The following is a 20,054-nucleotide window of genomic DNA, read 5'->3' on the forward strand; positions in this document are numbered from 1 at the left end:
ACTGTGTTACTGCTCCTACCAGCCCATGTGAACACACAAAGAACAGGATGTCAGATGAACTCTCAGCTTGGCTTCACTTCAAATCAATTTAAAGAGGATCAATAAAGCACCTCTTATTCCATGATAGAATAAAAACATCAATACTCATCAGAGTCTTCCCGTAGCCTCCTCCCGATGCTGGAGCACATCATCTGTTATAAGATCTAAAACTAACACAAAGCTTTTCAGTGTGAGAGGATCTGCTGCTGGCGTTTAAAGCTGCATCTATTAATTCTACTTAGTTCAGTTCAGCTCAGTTAAACTGGCAATGTGTATTTCAGTGTTTTTTTTTTCTACCAGCCATTGACAATAAAACTTCTTATTCTTTATCCTTCATGTCAGAATCCATCAAGCACACTGTAACAAACCCACATTAGATTAACACTAGATATGAGTGCTAGGCTTATACTAGATCAACACTGAAAATAAAAAGGAATCTACGTTTGTTTTGAGACAATTTCAATAAAGTTTATTTAAAAGAAGATGACTGCACTCTGAGCTGCAGAGGACTCAGTAAATACAATAAATACAATATGTCTCTACCAGATCTGATCCCACCCGGTGAATACTGACTGAGCACAGGTTGATCCAAGCCCATCGGATTTTTTATGTAAATAGATGATATTTGCTCCCCAGGTGATTTATAAAGGTCTTTCTTATCTTAGTTGTATTCTTCCAGATCATTTGTGCACTGAGCACCTGAATTAAGTGCAATAAAGTTTGAAATCAGTCTGCTGTAGGCTGATATGTTAGACAGTGGAACAGCTGTGCAATGCATTAAGAAAACCAAATGACTGCCTCCAAGCTATTCATTTAATTTTACAGCATAGCAGTAGAGCCGTCCTCATGGTGCAAAACAAATAACAACTAAAAATATATACAGCATATATATACGCCATATACATACAGTATATAAATATATACAGCATATATATATATAACTTGAACATTCACATGTCACAACAAATATTAAACCACTGTCCTTAGACCACCATCACCATTGTAATAGTTCTGTAAAGTGTGTCCAGACATCAAATGTGCAATAAACACTGATCTGATCTGATCATTAACGTCTTGTCAACCATCACTGATCCAGACATCTGTTATCTCTGCAGGACTTCACGTCCGACCCATAGACGAGGATAAAAAGCCATCTTACTTCGGCCAGTCGTGAATGTTTGTGTACGTTCTCTCCTTTATGGACGGCTGGAGCCAGCTGCTGAAGAACTCCTCGACTGCTGGTTAACGCACGAGTCAGACGGGCAAATTTACCCCACCCTGCCAACGAGACAGAATCACATCAACACACTTAAAGCACAGGTCACAAAGAACAAGAAGCTCAGGTCTGCTCCACATCCTTCAGACTCCAGACTTCAAAGCAACTACCACCAGCCTCCATCTGCCCAGGGATTCTACCATCTATGACCATCGCTCATGTTTTATTTCTTTTCTTATAATTAAACCGTTCAATCGTGGCTGTGTGTGTCTGCATCTGGCTTCAGAAACCTAACAAGACACCAGTAAATAAAGAAGTAATGAACATTTAACCAAATGAACAGGCGACCTGAAGGTGAGGAGCATGTACTCCAGGTTAAACCCTTTATTAACTGAGACTAAGACATGAAGACATGGTTCTGTTAATGACTTCATGTACAATCTGCAGCAACGTGTCACATCGTTTAATTCTACTTAAAGCTCTGGGTCACTGTGTTAAATCAGGGGTCTGAAAAAAAGATTTTAACTGAAAGTGAAATGTTGATTTCAGTAGATGATGTGTCTGAATAAAGGGCAGAGGAAGACCTGAGACTCATAAATAATGTGTAATCTCTGGTATCAGAGGGTGAAGGTGAATTGGTTTTAGTCTAATTGTTAAAACGTTTTATATTAATAATGGTGTTCCTCAGGGAAGAATTCTGGGCCCCTAATCTTTGCTCCCTCTGGGCCAAATGATAAACCATTAGGAGGTTTTATCTTTGTTGATTAATCCTGTATTAATTTCCCTAATAAATGAATCAGTCTGGAGCTTGAAATAGTCCTTGTGTCTTTTTTTGAATGAACATTTACTAAGAGTATATGAGCAGAAAACAGAGATTCTAGGTGTGGGACTAAAACGGTGACACACCAGATCTGGTTCTAGCTTGGAGGTTTTTCTGTTCCTGTATTAGAACCAAGAGGAACGGGACCCACCTTTGGAAGAGTCGTCCTCGATGGGCTGCTTGAAGGCCGTGATGTCGCTGAAGGTGCAGAGAAACAGGACGACTTTATCCTGCTCGTTCCTGATGGGAGCGATTTTTACAAAGAACCAAACTGGCATCCCTGCAGCACAAAGAGAAAATGTTCCCAACATTATATAATCTGTCACGATAGCATGTGAACAGGACTCAGAACATATGATTCAAATACGTTTTATTTGGGGTTTTGGGTGTAAATGATGAACTGGTCCTAGTAAAAAACACCTGATCACCACAAACTGGAGATGACCACAGTTAGAAACGACTGAAGGAACATCGAGGAGAGTTTATCACGATATTTACTTTAGTAAAAAATAAAACAAAGGAGTTGGTGGAGACTAAACCTGAGCTCAAAGAGAGTGAATAACTGAGTGGTTAGAGAAGCAGATAGTTAATGAAACACCTTTATTTACAGCATGTTTGTTTGCTCATGACTCTTCGTGTGATGAATGGATTGAAACAATGATCTTGACTCTAAACACATGTTTCTACATAACACAGAACAGCCCAGCGTGGTAAGAAAAAAAAATCAACAAGTGTGACTATTACAACCCAACACACCCACAGACACACAAAGATATCATGACATGAAAAGCCCTGAGTCCAGAAACACCCCCCCGCCCCTCCTCCAAAAAAAACACATGTCAAGTCCAGTTTGTGTTATCCACGACGTCCCACGCGTTCCCCTTACGGAGCTTCACAGTGTGCACAGCACATGACGCCTCAGTTACAAGACAACACACCTGGAGAAGGACAGGACAACAACGAGGACAAAGACACGGAGAGTAGGACCCTGCAGGGATTTCCTGATGTCACGTGATATCCCACAACCACAGGAACAGAAAACACACACAACAAAAGCCAAAACAGTATGACCACCCCGGCTCCGCTGGGCCACGGACAAACAGGAGGAAGTAAAACCAGCCAGCAGCAGTGAGCTCCTACTGACCCAACACTTCATCAGACAGGGACACAGACGTCTCACTGGCTGCTGTCCCTGTGCTTCTACACTCTTTTATGTCTTTTATTGCTTTCTTTCATATTTTTATTCTTGTGTGTTTTTATTATACTCTTTGAATGGTACTAAAAGAGAACTGTACCTTATAATGTCATTGTACTTGTTGCAGTAAAGACATTCTGTTCTATTCAGTATATTCAGTATATGAGGCAGGTGGTTTGAAATCAGCTACAGATTTAATCTAAACCCTAATGATGTCTGAGATAAAGCAGAGAAGCTAAACTAAATGTGTGAGGCTGCTGATTCAGAGCTCCATGGGTCCACATTTAAAAAGCTCAGGAAGCTGAAGGGCCACCAACTGTCCCTGAGTGTCCCAGATTGGGACGTTAACTGGGTCTCAAGGTCTTGGTTTCCTTGCCTTTCTGGGTTATTGAAGATTCAGGTCACATGACACATGCAGCACTGTGAAGTACTCACGGTTTTTCTTGTACATCAGAATCTCAAAGGAGCCCATCTCGTAGTTCTCAAAGGTCTGCCGGACCTTCTCCGTCATGTCCTTGTCTGTCAGCTCTCCGTACATGAAGCTGCAGGAAACACAGCGTCACCACTGAGACGGCATCTCTCATTAATGCAGCAGCTGTGCAGCACGAGCGTGTCGTACCTGCAGGTGCTGCTCTTCTGCATGACCTCAGCTCGGTGGTAACCGGACAGCTTGCAGAAGCCGTCGTTGCTGTAGACGATCGGCCAGTCCACGATCTGAGCGTTCCCCAGGACAAAGTTGGTGTCTGTCCACAGAAACCAGGACGTTAGAGTCAAACGTTCACACGACATTAAACCAGGTGTTTGTAGCTTCATCACAGCTTCACGGAAACCAACCAAACCCAACGCGCGTTCTATCATCTGGAGTTTGTTTCATCTGGTTCCCAGCGGCTGATGAATGAACGTTAATATAAAAACTAACCCGATTTAACACATAGTTTATCTTTTTCTGCCTGACTCACTCGCCTCTATCAGCAGTGGAGATGCAGGGAAGCCTTGTAGTGATATAAAGGGAACAGCATTTCACATTCAGGGAACACGATGTATTCAGAAACGTCAGAAACTGAAACAGCTGCGGTCGGTTTATTTGGACCGCTGTCGTCCTTGTTGCTGATTCTGTTCTGACTTTGTTCTTTGACACTTTGGATTCAGACTTCAGCTGCTGGAGCATCTGGACTCAGACCAGTCGATAAAAATCTAATTTCAGCTACGTTTCAGATGATATTTAAATGCAGTTTGATCCAGTTTTGGTTGAACAGGTTTGAAGATTGTAACCAGAAGAGATTTGGACTGAAGTCTAAACACAGAGTCACCTCAGCAGAAGAAGAGACTCTTATGGAGATGTAGGCGTTTCTCATCCACACCTCTTTAGTTTTCTGCCTCATCTTCATCTGCAGGGTTTTACACAGTTACAGCCACTTATCATGTCTTCTTCTTCTTCTGGTTTGTTGTCTGCAGGTACATTAGTGACACCTGATGTGGATCATGATGCTGCTCCATCGCGTCTGTTTTTCATCCAGTTTTTTACATTTAATGCTCAATGACGTGTCTCAATAATCTAAGAAATGTCCACCAGTGTTTTTAAATCTTCTGCATTACAGAGGAGTTTAAAGCCTGATTTCAAATACGTGGAGGATTTTAAAACGAAAAGATGTGAAAAGATTTTCACATCCTGATTTCATTAAGATCAATGTTCCCTATGTTTGGAAATCCAGAGCAACATTTCTCCACACTGTGTCCCTGCGCCAATAAACCTGAACATGGAAGCCTCTCACTAATGCCTGGATGGAGCTTTTACCTACCTCATGAAAACAGGATGGTATCACTCAGCTCTAACTGTGTCCTGTATAACAGTGACGTCATGTATCTCTTATGATGCTCATAGATACACACTCGTATATTCAGGTAAGATTTCCTGAATATTTCAAACACCTACATGCATTTTTCAAATGAAAGCCAGAGCTGCAGACCAGCAGAGAGCAGGCTGATGCACAATACATGACATGGACCAGGAGGAAGAAGTGAAACCAACCAAAGTGAGATGAGCTTTATCTTGAAGATCTGTGTGTTGTTGACTCGTAAAAGAGAAATACTGACTAACGTAGACACCAGTCCCAGTCCTAGCGTTAGCTCATCGCTGCTGCTCCTCACATGATTTAAGCTTCAAGTGAAACTACCAATAAACTGACATGATTCCAGTCGTTCAGAGACCGTGTCTCTGTTTTAATCCTCGTCCTTATACATGTCTGTTTCTAGATTTAGATTTAGATCTAAACGCCTAGAAAGTGTTTAATGAGTGAAAGGATTGTAGTCGTATCCAAACCTGAACAGTTGAATCCACTGAATATCTTTATTCATCTCTCCAGGTCGAGATAATGACTCCACGTAATTCACACTGTGGCTCCTTATTATTCCTGTGTGCGTTATATGATATGTTCTAATGTCTCTAGTGTCCGTGAAGGTTCTCAGTCACGCAGGTCATGGTTCATCCAAGAAGAGTTTAAAAAAAAGAAACTGGGCTTGTAGAGTTTGTATTTATTCTAAGGATGTTTGTGGATTTTCCGTCTCTAGTTTTATATGTTTGTTCATATAAGTTTTTGCTTACACTATTTTTATGTTATTTAACTCGATTTTACTTCAACGCCCTTTGGATAAACCATGACCTGGATCACAGACACACTTTTATTTTATTTCTCTGCTATTTTTACTTCATCTTTCTTTCTACTTGTGGTTCTCACATGTGTTTTCATGTGTAACTGAGCTACTGTGACCAAGCACTTTCCCTTGTGGATGATTGAAGCCTGAGTCTCAGTGTGTCTGTCTCTATCTATCTATCTATCTATCTATCTATCTATCTATCTATCTATCTATCTATCTATCTATCTATCTATCTATCTATCTATCTATCTATCTATCTGTCTGTCTGTCTGTCTGTCTGGAGCCAGTGTTTGGTTGGTTCGTTGTCACAGTGGAAAGAAACATGGAGGCTAAATATGGTTTGGTTTGGTTTGAGGAAGAGTAGAAGAGGATCGTCTCGCTCTATGGAGGCAGAGCGTTGTAATTCTACCCAGTTTACACACCAGGTTACATCACACACAAGTAGAAAGCTCACAGATGTTGATCCACAGGATAACCCTGGATGAGGGAGATGCACCAACACACTAGTTTATAAACTATCGATCAAACCAGAGAAGAAGAAGAAGAAGAAGTCACTTGAGTTTGTAATGACAAAAAATAAATAAATAAATAAATAAAGCAGAGGGCTGAAGTGATGTGGATAAGGAAGAGCTTAGCATGGGTGATATTAAATGTTGTTAAAGTTGATCGTTCCTCAGTTACCAGGAGGGTAAACTAATAAAACCAACCCTGTACATCCTACACAGAGTCTTTAAACTGGAGAAAGAAGAAAGAAGGATGGAGGTGTAGTCAGGTGAGACAGAAATCCACCGGTTACACAACAACAAGTATCATAGAAACACTCTCTGATGGGAACTGACTAAACCTGCGTATACACTGTGTGCACAGTTACAGGAGGAGAACAAACCTGAAGATTTAACTCAGATCATCTCTGTGAGACGATTAAAGGGAGAACACATGAAGCCTCTCAGGGTTTAGACGAGGACGCGTCTATGTGTCGTTACTCTTTCATTTAACGTCTTTACTGAAAGTCTGCCAAATCATTACGCACACCTTGATGCAGTGATCAGCTGATTGAATGTGTAACCTCATAACTGAGCACACGGTGGATATGACAGTGAACATGACAGAGGTGCAGGGACGGGTGAGGAAACATGTACACGACACAAAGTGGAAGCTCTGGTCTGTACCTGTCTGCCTACGAGACAAAGTCCAAACTGAAAAGTCGAAAAAGAAAATCGAGTTAAAGGAGAAGAAACAGATGAAGCAGTGAGAAAAGAACTGAAACCAAAATGTGATTCATTCATTCAGCAGCTGGATTATTTACTGTTGTCGCTTTAATCATATTTATCTGATGACTCAGTTTAAAATACAGACTAAATATAAAAAAGCTCTTTTCCTCCATCACTACCCGTCACAGTGTGATTAGTATTAGGTGTGTTGTGGTTTTGAAACAGCTGGAGATCACAAATTATTTCTACTAGTTTTCATTCATAATTAAAGCATCAGTGTTGGCTGAGCCTGTGAACAAAGGATGAGAAAGAAACTTAGAAACTCAATACACTAAATTTATACATGTAATATGACAACAAGTAGAAAATAAAAATAAACGTTAAATATGGAAACGATAGATAGATAGATAGATAGATAGATAGATAGATAGATAGATAGATAGATAGATAGATAGATAGATAGATAGATAGATAGATCAGAACCTCCAGCTGGTTCCCTCCGGTAAACCTGAGGACCTACAGCCTGTCTACAACTGTAGCGCATCCTAGTTGGACCGGGACCTACCGGGACCTACTGTTGGGCACAACCAGACCGAACCAGGGACCGGGGCACGTCCCACCGTTGGACCGAATGCCACCGTGATCGGGATGTATTATAGGACCGGGACTGTCGTTGGTTGGACCGGAACCCACAGGAACCGGGACTACCGCTGTACCGAATCCTACCGGGGACCGGGACCGGGAACTGGACTACCTTTGATTGGACGCGAACATATCGGGACCGGGACATACCGTTGTACCGGATCCTACCGGGGACCGGGAACCGGGACTACCTTTGATTGGACGCGAACATATCGGGACCGGGACATACCGTTGTACCGGATCCTACCGGGACCGGGACTTACCGTTGGACCTGCGGACGATGTTCTCCAGGAAGGTGTTCTGAGGGGCCACGAGCCCCCGCCGTCCTCCCGCCATCCTGCCGCCGTCCTCGTGCAGTCCTCCCGCAGCGCGAGGCAGAGGATGAGGAGGAGGCAGCACGAGCTCCGCGTGCTCTCTCTCTCTCTCTCTCTGTCACCTCATTGGCTGATGGAGGCAGCACAAGACCAGGTGGGGGTGGAGGGATAGATAGATAGATAGATAGATAGATAGATAGATAGATAGATAGATAGATAGATAGATAGATAGATAGATAGATAGATAGATAGATAGATAGATAGATAGATAGATAGATAGATTACCTTAGTGACAGTGAACTCATCACGCCTCACGAACCTGTGAATTAGTGGTTAGAGAAGCAGCTTCAGCAGGTGTCTGAGGTCATGGGTTCGACTCCCTGACCCCCCCCCCCCCCCCCCCCACCACACACACACACACACACACACACACATATAAGGATGATGTTGATGTTATTGAAGCGTCCAGTCGTGACCTTAGATGACTTTCAGGAAACACTGAAGCTGCTCCTTCATTAACAACCAAACAACGATGAGCAGATTAAACAAAGGCCTCCGATCAACACAACAGGTGTTTGTCTGGAATTACAATGACACATCAAAACCTCATGCACAACATGTTTTATTGAAACACTCGTGTTGAGAGTAATGGACTTTCTGACTCCGGGTCCTCAGGTTCAACCACCCACTACAATAATACTGGTGGAGGTTACATTTACAGAAAACAGCTCATCTTCATGAAATAAATGGAGGTGTTTAAATAAATCCTCTCTGCAAACCAGACCTGGGTGGACTCTAGAGTTTGAAGGGTTCTCTCCTTTATTAACAAAAGATATCAGCTAATTAAAGCTGGTGTAAATAAAGATCATTTGATTTGCATTAATATGATTCAGTTTGTTTCACAGACAGAAGAGGTTAATATGTTTATACATACAGACAGTATGTTCCACTGTGTATTTATTACTTTGAAGGTGTCGGATGGTTGTTGTCTGTTTCCCTCTGCTGGACATAAAGAGTCAGTGCAGGAGTCACTGATAAACAACTACAATAAGAAGCGACGTCCTCATCAATTATCAGAATATGAAGCAACAGTGTGAGAATATTAAATATGAGATGAACCTGTGACATGTGCTCTTCTAGATCTATGTTGTTTACGTGTTGATTTAACTGTAATATTTATACGTTCCAGATAGAAAATGCTTCGTCTTTTGTTTATTTGTGAAAACAGATGATTTATTATTTATTGCGTTGCTCCTGAAACGCTGTCGTCATATAATTTTATCTTATTTTATTTGTATTTTAATTTATCAGTTTGTGTCGGCGGAAGGATTCGCTGCCACCCGGAGTCGAACCGCGGCTCCACGGTGCGTAAAAAGCCTTCCGCCGCGCTGGTTAGATCCCTCTGCGTTAGAGCGGCGGAGTCTCTGCCAGTGTTAACGTTTTACATATTAAACTACACTAAAATTAAAGGTCACTCCTCCGCTGATGTCCGCTGATATCCGTGCTTTGCTGGGCCGAGCCGAGCCGTGCGTACAGGCGGCGGGGCTGCAGAGAACAACGCTGCAGCGACACGCGCCGAGCGGCGGAGACCGAGCGAACAGCAGCGGAAAAAGCGACCAGCCGCCGCTGACATTTTATATCCGACAAAAGCCGCTGAAAACCGTGTAATACAGCTCGAAGATGCCGGGGATGATGGATAAAGGCTCGGAGTATTTAGGGAAAGGTCGCTCCAATGGCACCAAGAGTCCGTCCAACGCGTCTAATGGACATTTTTCAGACGAAAGCGGCAGCGACGACGAACACGGCGAGTATAGCCTCGAACAGCCCCGACGTCCTGCGGCTCCCGAGCCTCAGAAATGGAAATAAAACTTGTTTGTTGCTGGTGTTTTTGCAGATGTGGGGATGCGCGTTGGAGCCGATTATCAGGCCAACATTCCCGAGTTTGACCCCGGTGAGGTTTGCGTGGTTTGTGCCGGGGGGGACGGACGGTGGTAGCCTCGGTGCCTCATGGAGAGTAACTGTGGTTCATATGAAGATTAAGATCAGGATTAAGAGGGAAAAAACGTCCCGTTATGGGGAGTTTACAACAGCATCCAAAAATATCAAGAATAAAAAGTGTAGGGCATAAAATAAAATAGAATAAAAAGACACAGGCACTGGCATCATTTCTACTAAAAGTCCAACGGACGACACGGGCTTTAATCCACAGATGATCGTTAGATATTACACAGATGGACCAGGTGTAAGTGGGTTATAAAGAGCTCCTGGTCCTGACACCAGTGTTTAAACACGCCGCACTAGGTTTATTCTGAGCTGATAACAGACCGATAGGAGCCGATACCTCCACTTCTCCCTCACAGCTTGTGACTGACTCCATTTACTTCACTGTTTTCTCTCCATCTGCTTCAGCCGCACCGTTAATCTGAGCGAGGCGTTAAAATAAGCAACAGGCAGTCATCCAGTCATCCAGTCACCCAACTCTTATTTTCTCCATTTATCCATTAACCGTAAAAAGTCTCATAGTTGAGAATGAAAACTTCTGGACCGAGTTGATGACTTCTGTCCAAAAAACCGATAAAATATATTTAAAGATGGACAGAAAATATCAGTCAGTCTCTGAGTATATTTTTATTTTCTTAAATATGTTTTACTATGTTAGAATTCTTGAGCATAAATACACATAGAAATATAGAATAAATATTCTTCAGTGTATATTTTTATTACTATTAAAAAGTTGTTATTGGTCCAAATCTGTTTATTTTTTTTCAGATAATTTTTATAAAACCGTTTTATTGTCATTGGACCAGTGATCAACAGCTTTAAAACCGTATCAAACTGTAACATGTGAACGCAGCATCTTAAATAAGCTGCCACACGTTAAATTGGAATAACTCCTCATTTTATTCATATTCATACTCATTAGTTTGTTTGGAAGAGACTCGTCAATGAAGCTTTGAGGAAATTTATCAGGAACAAATCACACGATTATGAGAAGAGCTAAAAATATTCTGTTCTAACTGGACATGTGTTATTTTAGGAACCACTTTAAAGATAAAGTAACACACAGAACCTGCTACATACAAATAATGTCTGCGCTTCATGTCGACCTTTTATTTTATTTTTATTTTATTTTATTTTATTTTATTTATAAGAGCAGACACCAGTGTGATGCCTGCAGGCTGCTGCTACATAAAATATATAAATGGATGAAATGGAATAAAGTAGAATCCACTGTGAATAAAGCAGCTGATAATTAAAAGTTAGTTTGTGCGTTACAACACGTTTTATCAGTTTATCTGGAACGACCTGAAATATTCTAAAAAAAAAAAAGGACGATGGGTCATTTTATGGATCAGGTCAAACATAAAAAAAACAAATTCAGGAGAACCTCAGCTGCTATTTTCTGGGTTTAGAACGCAGGCGTCAAACATGCGGTCCGTGGGCCAACAGAGGTCCGGGTCTGAACAGGTCCATGGTCCCAGGAATTTACAGAGTAAAAAGAATCACGTAGAATAAAATAACTTTTATCTCTGATTCATCCTCTGGTTCAGAGACACAACACTGAGACCAGGACCAGACAGAACCAGGACCAGACCCAGAACTAGATCCAGGACTAAACAGACCAGGACCAGATAGAACCAGAACCAGACCCAGAACTAGATCCAGGACTAAACAGACCAGGACCAGATAGAACCAGAACTAGAACCAGGACTAGGCCCAGGACTAGACCCAGAACTAGAACCAGGACCTTAACTAGGACTAGACCCAGAACTAGGCCCAGAACTAGGCCCAGGACTAGGCCCAGGACTAGGCCCAGGACTAGACCCAGGACTAGACCCAGGACTAAACAGATCAGGACCAGACAGACCAGAAACAGAACCAGGACTAGGCCCAGGACTAGGCCCAGGACTAGGCCCAGGACTAGGCCCAGGACTAGGCCCAGGACTAGGCCCAGGACTAACCATGAGTCAGACCTGAGTCCAGATCACTCTGATATTTTATGAAATCTGAACATTCTCTAATCTCCTTCTTCTTCTTTGCTCTAAATCAAATGTTAAAAGTCTGGAGTTGATGTTATTTCCAGGTTATTATTGTGTTGTGTTACTGGTCTGGTGCCTTGAGATCAAACTGGTCTGAATGTAGCCCCCCTCCCAGGTCTAGAACCTCTCATCAGTACAAGTATGAACTGACTGCAGCTCAATAAAAGTGTTTGTGTTTGTCCAGGTTCCACCAAGTACTCGGATAAAGACAGTGGAGGGATGCTGGTCTGGTCTCCGTATCACACCATCGTCGACTCCAAACGTGAGTTCACTCAGACCGCCCTGGTCTCACCTGGTCTCACCTGGTCTCAGGTGGTCTCACCTGGTCTCACCTGGTCTCATCTGGTCTCAGGTGGTCTCATCTGGTCTCATCTGGTCTCAGGTGGTCTCAGGTGGTCTCATCTGGTCTCAGGTGGTCTCACCTGGTCTCAGGTGGTCCGGGGCAGAGGTCAATAAATAATACCAGTAGAGGTCCACTGGAGACAGCAGCTGTTTAATGTCCACTAACCTGGTCCATGGTTTGTCTCCACAGTGGACGAGTACATCGCCATCGCTAAAGAGAAACATGGGTACAACGTGGAGCAGGTGGGTTTTACTGCAGTATTTACTGGGTGTACTTTGTTCGGTACTGATACCGCTGCGTTTACCAGTCTTCAGTGGATATTTGTGGCTGTCTCCAGGCGCTGGGGATGCTCTTCTGGCACAAACACAACATTGAGAAGTCTCTGGCCGACCTCCCCAACTTCACCCCGTTCCCAGACGAGTGGACGGTGGAGGACAAGGTTCTGTTTGAACAGGCCTTCAGCTTCCACGGCAAGAGCTTCCACCGCATCCAGCAGATGGTAACCACGGCAACCACTAACCACAACAAACACCACGGCAACCACCACGGCAACAACATCCTCCACAGCAACCGCCACTAACAACCACAATAACGTCATTATTTATCATTATATCACTAATTAAAAAAGTACTTCAGTAAAGTACTTTAACTGAAGTACTTTTGCTGAAGTATTTTTACTGAAGTACTTTTGCTGAAGTACTTTTGCTGAAGTGCTTTTGCTGAAGTATTTTTACTGAAGTATTTTTGCTGAAGTACTTTTACTGAAGTACCTTTGCTGAAGTACTGCTGTGGGTCCCTGAAGTACCCGTGGATCTGTTTCCTGCTCAGCTGGGATTCGTCTTCTGTTCAATCTTCATCATCTACGTTAGATGATTAAAGACACAGTTCATGTGGAGGTTTGTGGTAAAGGACCAGTATCAGAGTACTAGTATCAGAGTACTGGTATCAGAGTACTAGTATCAGAGTACTAGTATCAGAGTACTGGGACGTGTCCTCATCTAAAGACTCCTGCACATTTCCCTTCACAACAGCAGGAGACTAATTCAGCGTGGAAACCAGAGGAGGAGGTTCACAGAGCTGATCTCACCTCTGTGATGAAGCAGACTTGTCTAGACCTCAGTACTGATACTCCTGCCTCTGATAATTTATGTGCCTCCATCCTTGTTTATGTCTTTCTGTGTCTGTGTCTTTATTCAGTTGCCGGACAAGTCCATCTCCAGTCTGGTGAAATACTACTACTCCTGGAAGAAGACTCGCTCCAGAACCAGTCTGATGGACCGGCAGGCTCGTAAACTGGCCAACAGGAGCAACCAGGACGACAGGTACAGACGACTGACGGCTGAGGTTCGATCACAGACGCGTCATCTAAAGGATAGAACAGATAAATACGTCTGCAGAACATTAACCAGCAAACACGTGTACAGTCCTCAGATATCTAGACCTGAAGTTCTTGTAAATCACTGTTAACCTCCTGGATAGAGCTCACACAGATGCTGGTTTACTGCAGACAGACTCTTCAATTTAAAGTCTTTTTATGAGCGAATCGTCAGGGAAGGATCTACTGTACATCTGCCTAATGATGACATATAATTAACATCAGCTGTCACGGGGAGAGAGCAGACAGAAGAAGTTTGATGGATCAGTGTTTCTTGGTCACAACCCTGGAGTTGTCTTGAGTTGGTTGTAATTGTTCTGTCGTCCTCATTCATTCCAGATCACGTTTCTTTCTCTAGTTGAATTGTGGCTTGTTGTTGCTCTAGTGATGAGGAGATGGAGGAAGCTAATCCCATCGAAGCCAACGACAGCGACTACGACCCCAACAAGGAAACCAAGAAAGAGGTAACGTGAACACAACGCCGTCACGCTAACAGAGCTTACTGAGCTAACAGAGCTAACCGAGCCAATTGAGCTAACAGAGCTGACAAAGCCAACTGAGATAACTTTACTAACTGAGCTAACTGAGCCAACTGAGCTAACGGAGCTAACAGAACTAACAGAGCTAACTGAGCTGACAGAGCTAACAGAGCTGACAGAGCTAACAGAGCTAACTGAGCCAACTGAGCTGACAGAGCTAACTGAGCCAACTGAGCTAACAGAGCTAACAAAGCCAACTGAGCTGACAGAGCTAACAGAGCTAACTGAGCTAACAGAGCTAACAGAGTTAAATGAGCTAACTGAGCCCAGGCCTGTCTGATACACAGCATATTTATGAATGTGGGAAGCAGATGGTCTGAAGAGAAGAGGCTGCAGTAAACATGACTGTTTGTGTCTGATATCTGATGTTTACGTCTGTCTCCTCCAGATAAAGATCAGACTTTACGTCATGCATTAGCATTTTATTGGTGAACGAGTTCCTCTTCTTCAGTTAATTACTTCATCTAGAAAAAGACAAGTCTTGAGATGTAAAAGAGAACAATGACTGACCTTCATCTGAGAACGGATCCACCCGTTTATTAAACTTTAAATTATAAATTATTCAGCAGGAAAAGTGATGTTTAATTTAATTATTAAATCAGCTCCATGAAGCTTCGACACGACAGAGTTATGAAGTAAACTTTGTAAAACTAAATCTGTAGCCGGGTTGCCATGGTTATTAATCAATAACTCAGAGTTAAATCACTAAATGAATTTAAAATTAAACATCTGTCATTGTTCTGGAGCTGCATGCACATATGAGGACGTTTAGAAAGAAGAAAATAAATGGGACAGAGCAGTGGAGGCTGGTGGTGGAATCTGGTGCGTGGGCTAACAAATGCATTATACCAATTAAATAGTTAATCGTTTGGCCGATGTGATCCCAGTCTCTTAACTAATCCAGTAATTTACCTTCATATCTGAACTTCTCCTGGCTCCTCCCACTCTGACATCAGCAGCTCATTAGACCAATGAGACTGGATATAGCCCAAATGATCAGTGAATGAAGGGGGCGTGACATGACACCTGTCACCACTTACAAGAATTAAATGAATGAAGGCTGACCGGGGGGGGGGGCTATTTAGAGATATTCTAGGTCTTTGTTTTGACTTTTTGGTGCTGTTGCTGCCCTTGGTTTCACCTAAACTTTAAACTGTTCAAATCTGTTGGAAGTTATTTAAAACCAATTTTCTCCTGAGTGTTGTGTTAGCTTGGGAGAGCTTAGCCCTGTTAGCCCAGTCATACCAGGCGTCCCTGGACAGAGAACACGCTGATGTTCATTTTAATGAAACATTTTAATTTAAAACATGAAGAGGGTCAGTTTAAATCTGAATAGTTTTTGTTCATGCAGCCAGTTCAGTTTGAACCAATCTGATCATTTACATTGATCCAGTGTTTCTTCATTCCTGCATTCATTCAGAACCAGGCAGAGCCGGTGGTGCTGGGCACTAAGGTGGCTTTGGGCCGGCGGGAGCATCAGACCCTGCAGCACCGGCACCACCAGCGCTCCCGCTGCCGACCCCCCAAAGGCATGTACCTGACCCAGGAGGACGTGGTGGCGGTGTCCTGCAGCGCCTCCGCCGCCAGCACCCTGCTCCGCCAGCTGGACATGGAGCTGGTGTCCCTCAAGAGACAGGTAGGACGCTTTCATTGTATTTTAAAGACAGCTGCTCCACGTCATCTCCGTTTGTTCCCAGGATCCGGCTCCTCTTACAGTCCTTGTTTGCTCTGAGCACCAAAACTCTTACATATGAAAACATCAATTGTCTGTTGAATGAAGCACTCAATCGCTCTTCCAGTCGTCTCTGAGGCTACATCAGATGTTGATGCTCAGAAATATTCACCAAACTGATCTGAAATCACAATAACAACCTTCTGATCATCATGTTTCAGTCAGGAACCACTAACAGACACATTTCTGTTGGTCGTTTAGTAAATTGAGCTCAGCATGGTTTGCGTTCTAGTCCCTTCTGTGGAGTCAGTGTAGTTGTTGGCTGCAGACACTTCTCTGAGACTCCTCCAATAGTAGAACCAACAGGGTTCTATGTTACACACATTGACACACAACGAGGCACAGGAAGCTCCACCAGTAAGAGCAGCATTCATTAGAACAAGAGCAAGAGAAACCCAACAACAGCAGGTAAAAGCCGTCACAAAATAACAGGCATGGAACAAAACAAAAATCAGACGGAATATAATAAAAATGCTGAAGAGAGAAAGTGACACAGTAACACAATAACAATGAAAACAGAATAAATAGTCAATAAATGAACAGACATCTCCACTGTGTAGGAGGATGTTTAGTGCTGATGCTGTTCTGTGGAGTTAAAGTTAGTTGCAACTGTTCTTCAGGCATCTGTGTTTGGTGGAAGGTCTCTGACGTCTCTGTCTGCTCTGCTTTGTGTTGTGTTGTTTTGTGTTGTGTTGTGTTGTGTTGTGTTGTGTTGTGTTGTGTTGTGTTGTGTTGTGTTGCGTTGCGTTGCGTTGTGTTGCGTTGTGTTGTTCAGGTCCAGAATGCCAAACAGATGAACAGTGGACTGAAACACATGTTGGAGTCTGGGATCAAAGAGTACATCCTTCCTGAGGTAGCGGCAGTTCTACGCCTTCACTGACTCATTTACTGTGGAAATAAATTGACTGTGGCTCTAACTGTGCTCTCTGATGATGTAGTGTAACCAGAAGGTGAACGCCCGCTGGACCACGGACGAACAACTCCTGGCTGTTCAAGGTGAACTCATTATTATCATTCAGAGGAACCATGAAAGCCACATCTGGTCCCTGTGAGGTGGTGGAGATCAGACTCAGAGCTAAACCAGAGTCCATGGTTCATCTCATCAGATCAAACAGACACTAAACAACTTTTTCTGTTTTCATAATCCAAGAGTTGACTGAACCTGTGTGGGATGTTTCCAGGTGTCCGGAAGTACGGGAAGGACTTCCAGGCCATCGCAGACGTCATCGGTAACAAGACGGTGGGACAGGTGAAGAACTTCTTTGTGAACTACCGGAGGCGGTTCAACCTGGAGGAGGTGCTGCAGGAGTGGGAGGCGGAGCAGGGAACCCGAGCTCCCAACGGAGACAGCGCCACCTCTGGAGAGGAGGGCAAGAACAGCTCCACCACTCCGTCGGGAAAAAGCACGGATGAAGAGGACGAAGAGGTGAGACGCCCAGATTTACAGACTCAGATCAGAACATGGAGTTGCATCGTTTAAACTGATTGTCTGACACATCTTTACTGCCTGTTCTAAGAGGCTGATAATAATAATCTAATAATGTTCCAGGAGAAATCACTGTAATGACACCGTATATAACATCTCAGAAGCCAGTAGAACTTTCCTGTGACGTAATAACCAGTAGTCCTCACTGGTCCCGTCCTCTCTGCAGGGTCAGGTGACCTCCTCGGGTGCTTCTCCTGCCGCCTCCTCGTCTTCTTCGGTTCAGGCTCCGGTGACGTCCAACGCCTCGTCGTCTCTCCACCAGCCCCCTCCCCTTCTGCGCCCCTCCCTCCCAGCCACGCCCTCTCTGCACCGCCAGCCCCCGCCCCTCCAACAACAGGCCCGGTTCCTGCAGCCCCGCCCCACCCTGCAGCAGCCGCCACCCCTCATCCGCCCCTCCAACCCCCTGCCCCCCCGCCTCAACCCACGTCCTCCAGCTCCCATGAGCCTCGGCGGTAACCCCGGAGTGTCGGGGCCAGGCTCCGTTCAGCAACCTTCCGGCCTGGGCGTCCACCAGCCGGACATGGCCTCGTCCTCGTCCCTTCACTAACCAGGGCCGGATTGAGACCACCTGCAAACATCTGCAGTGCTGCTGCCTTCAGTTCCTGTGGGAAATCCAACAGAATACATCACTACATTGCTACTGATAACATGGCCACTCCCACCACACGGGGACATAAATGTTACACCAGTCTTAATTTAATTCGAAGCATTCTTCTTCAGCAGTCTTTCCCACAGAACGTAAACGTAGCACACGCCTGGTTTTAAAGGTTTTATTTTATGGAGGAGGTTGGACTAGAACTCATTGTGATTATTAAATCTGAGCCTTTCCAGTTGTCGTCTGTTCCCAGCCAGTCGTGTGGTGCTCCACAGGGTTCAGTCCTGGGTCCCTTTCTTTTCTCCAACAGTTCCACATTTCAAGTGATGGAGTCACTCCTGGAGCCGTGTAGATAGCAGCGAGTCTATATATAGGCGAAGGAGGGGACTGTTTAGCAGGTATGTAGGTTATGAAGTTGCTAACAAGCTAACATTTGCCAATAGATTTGAGGTATTTTGACCTGATGGTGGCACCAGAAAAACGCCAAAGTTCTTTGAATCCTAACTTTATTTCGATCGATCCAGTGGATTGAGTTTGTGCTGGTTTCACTGTTTACAGCCGGGTTTATTCAGATAAATGAAAGGAAATGATCTCCGACAATGAAATGAGAACATTTGCATCATTTCCTTAGTTACTGGTTTCAATGACATTTTCATCTAGCGCCACCCTCAGGACAAAGTTGTAGCTGTAAATGAATGGTCAGAGTTGTGGCTGTGATTGAAAGCGCAGCCTCTTCTGTGTGAGCAACAGGCGCTGGTCAACCGTCAGTCTTGTGTTTAAAGTTTTCTTCTTGTGACTTTCTGTGTTCATGTCAACACATGTCATGCAGATCCAGACTCACTAGATGTAGATCTACTCTTCTCTTGGTCCAAACGTTGGTGTACGTGGGTCTGCTCATGGTCAGAGGAGAAGAAACCACCAGGTCTAAACTTCCATGCTTTCCTACAGGGACAGAAACGAAAGACTGCAGTGTTGTGTACAGTTTGGTATCTTTTTGAGTTTGTGAGTCAGCTGTCAGTAGTTTAACTAACTCCGATGTACATTTAGATGACTTGATTCTTTTTTGTTTTTAGAAACACTCTTTTTTATTTCAGTTTGAAACGCCTCCATCAGCCAAACGAAGGTGGTCCTCACAGCCTCCGCCTGTCCGTCTGTCTCTGGATTATTTATTCTTCTTCTTCCTGGTGCTACCAGTCTGGACTCGGTGTAAAAATTAAAAATCATTGAGGAAGTGCTCTTATTTCTCTGCGTCGTTGTAACTGGAATCCTACAGAGTCCTTTGAGTTTGTAAAATATTGATGTTGGGATGAAGCTGCTTCTTCAACGTCTCAGTCGTTCTCATTAAAAACTACATTTCTACCGTGAGCGTCTTTGTCCTGTTTCAGCCACACAGACTTTAATTTGGACCTGGTCAGTAACAGTATCAGATCATTACAAAGGTATCAGCCCTTACACCTGGCTGATGTGTAATATTGGCTCATTTTACTGAATAAACTAATATTTCCATTGTGTGTGGGTTCTCTTCTTCATCTACTTTGAATCTGTCTGGATTCATTTTTATGGAGGACGTAAAACCTTTGAGGCGTCTCTGTGTTTGTTTTAATGACACTGCAGCTTAAATTTATTTATTTGACTGCAGAAAACCCCCTGGTAAGGTTCGTTAAGGAGGTGATGGGGTGGATGGAGGGGACATATATTACACTTCCTTTGAAAATGAATATTAAGAGAAATATTAAAAGTTGAATGCGTTTGAATGAATTAGAAATAATTGTATTTTATGGAAGCCAGGGAGGAAATGTACCTATTATTATTAGTTATTTATCTATTATTGAGTGAGGCTTTGGGGGAGTCC

General features: G+C 43.6%; 2 protein-coding genes across 4 annotated transcripts in view; one reads left to right on the forward strand and one right to left on the reverse strand.

Moving 5' to 3' along the window:
• The window catches only part of kcnh1b (potassium voltage-gated channel, subfamily H (eag-related), member 1b), a 32,026-nt gene extending 23,845 nt beyond the window's left edge, over positions 1–8,181 (reverse strand). Inside the window, exons 1-6 of one of the 2 annotated variants that reach the window (XM_047577521.1) lie at positions 8,042–8,181; positions 7,095–7,121; positions 3,890–4,013; positions 3,706–3,812; positions 2,227–2,355; positions 1,199–1,317 (exon numbers count right to left, since the gene is read on the reverse strand). In XM_047577521.1, coding sequence (XP_047433477.1) covers positions 1,199–1,317; positions 2,227–2,355; positions 3,706–3,812; positions 3,890–4,013; positions 7,095–7,121; positions 8,042–8,114 — 579 coding nt within the window. In that variant the 5' untranslated portion in view covers positions 8,115–8,181. The remainder of the gene's footprint in view (positions 1–1,198; positions 1,318–2,226; positions 2,356–3,705; positions 3,813–3,889; positions 4,014–7,094; positions 7,122–8,041) is intronic. The other variant, XM_047577523.1, reaches the window with a different exon arrangement.
• Positions 8,182–9,454: 1,273 nt separating this feature from the next.
• On the forward strand, positions 9,455–19,561 carry rcor3 (REST corepressor 3). 2 transcript variants are annotated; one of them, XR_007112225.1, is made up of 13 exons: positions 9,455–9,896; positions 9,987–10,043; positions 12,317–12,394; positions 12,665–12,717; positions 12,813–12,974; positions 13,673–13,797; positions 14,236–14,314; positions 15,810–16,025; positions 16,897–16,974; positions 17,060–17,117; positions 17,303–17,547; positions 17,774–18,600; positions 19,032–19,561. XR_007112225.1 is itself a non-coding variant. In XM_047577543.1 (12 exons), the coding sequence occupies exons 1-12, from the start codon at positions 9,773–9,775 to the stop codon at positions 18,152–18,154; spliced, it is 1,656 nt and encodes a 551-aa protein (XP_047433499.1). In that variant the 5' UTR covers positions 9,455–9,772; the 3' UTR covers positions 18,155–19,561. The 2 variants fall into 2 exon arrangements, 1 of the variants encoding a protein (XP_047433499.1); XM_047577543.1 differs by having other exon boundaries at positions 17,774–19,561.
• Positions 19,562–20,054: the final 493 nt, after the last annotated feature.

Source organism: Mugil cephalus, chromosome 2, assembly GCF_022458985.1.
Source record: "Mugil cephalus isolate CIBA_MC_2020 chromosome 2, CIBA_Mcephalus_1.1, whole genome shotgun sequence".
Classification (NCBI taxonomy): domain Eukaryota; kingdom Metazoa; phylum Chordata; class Actinopteri; order Mugiliformes; family Mugilidae; genus Mugil; species Mugil cephalus.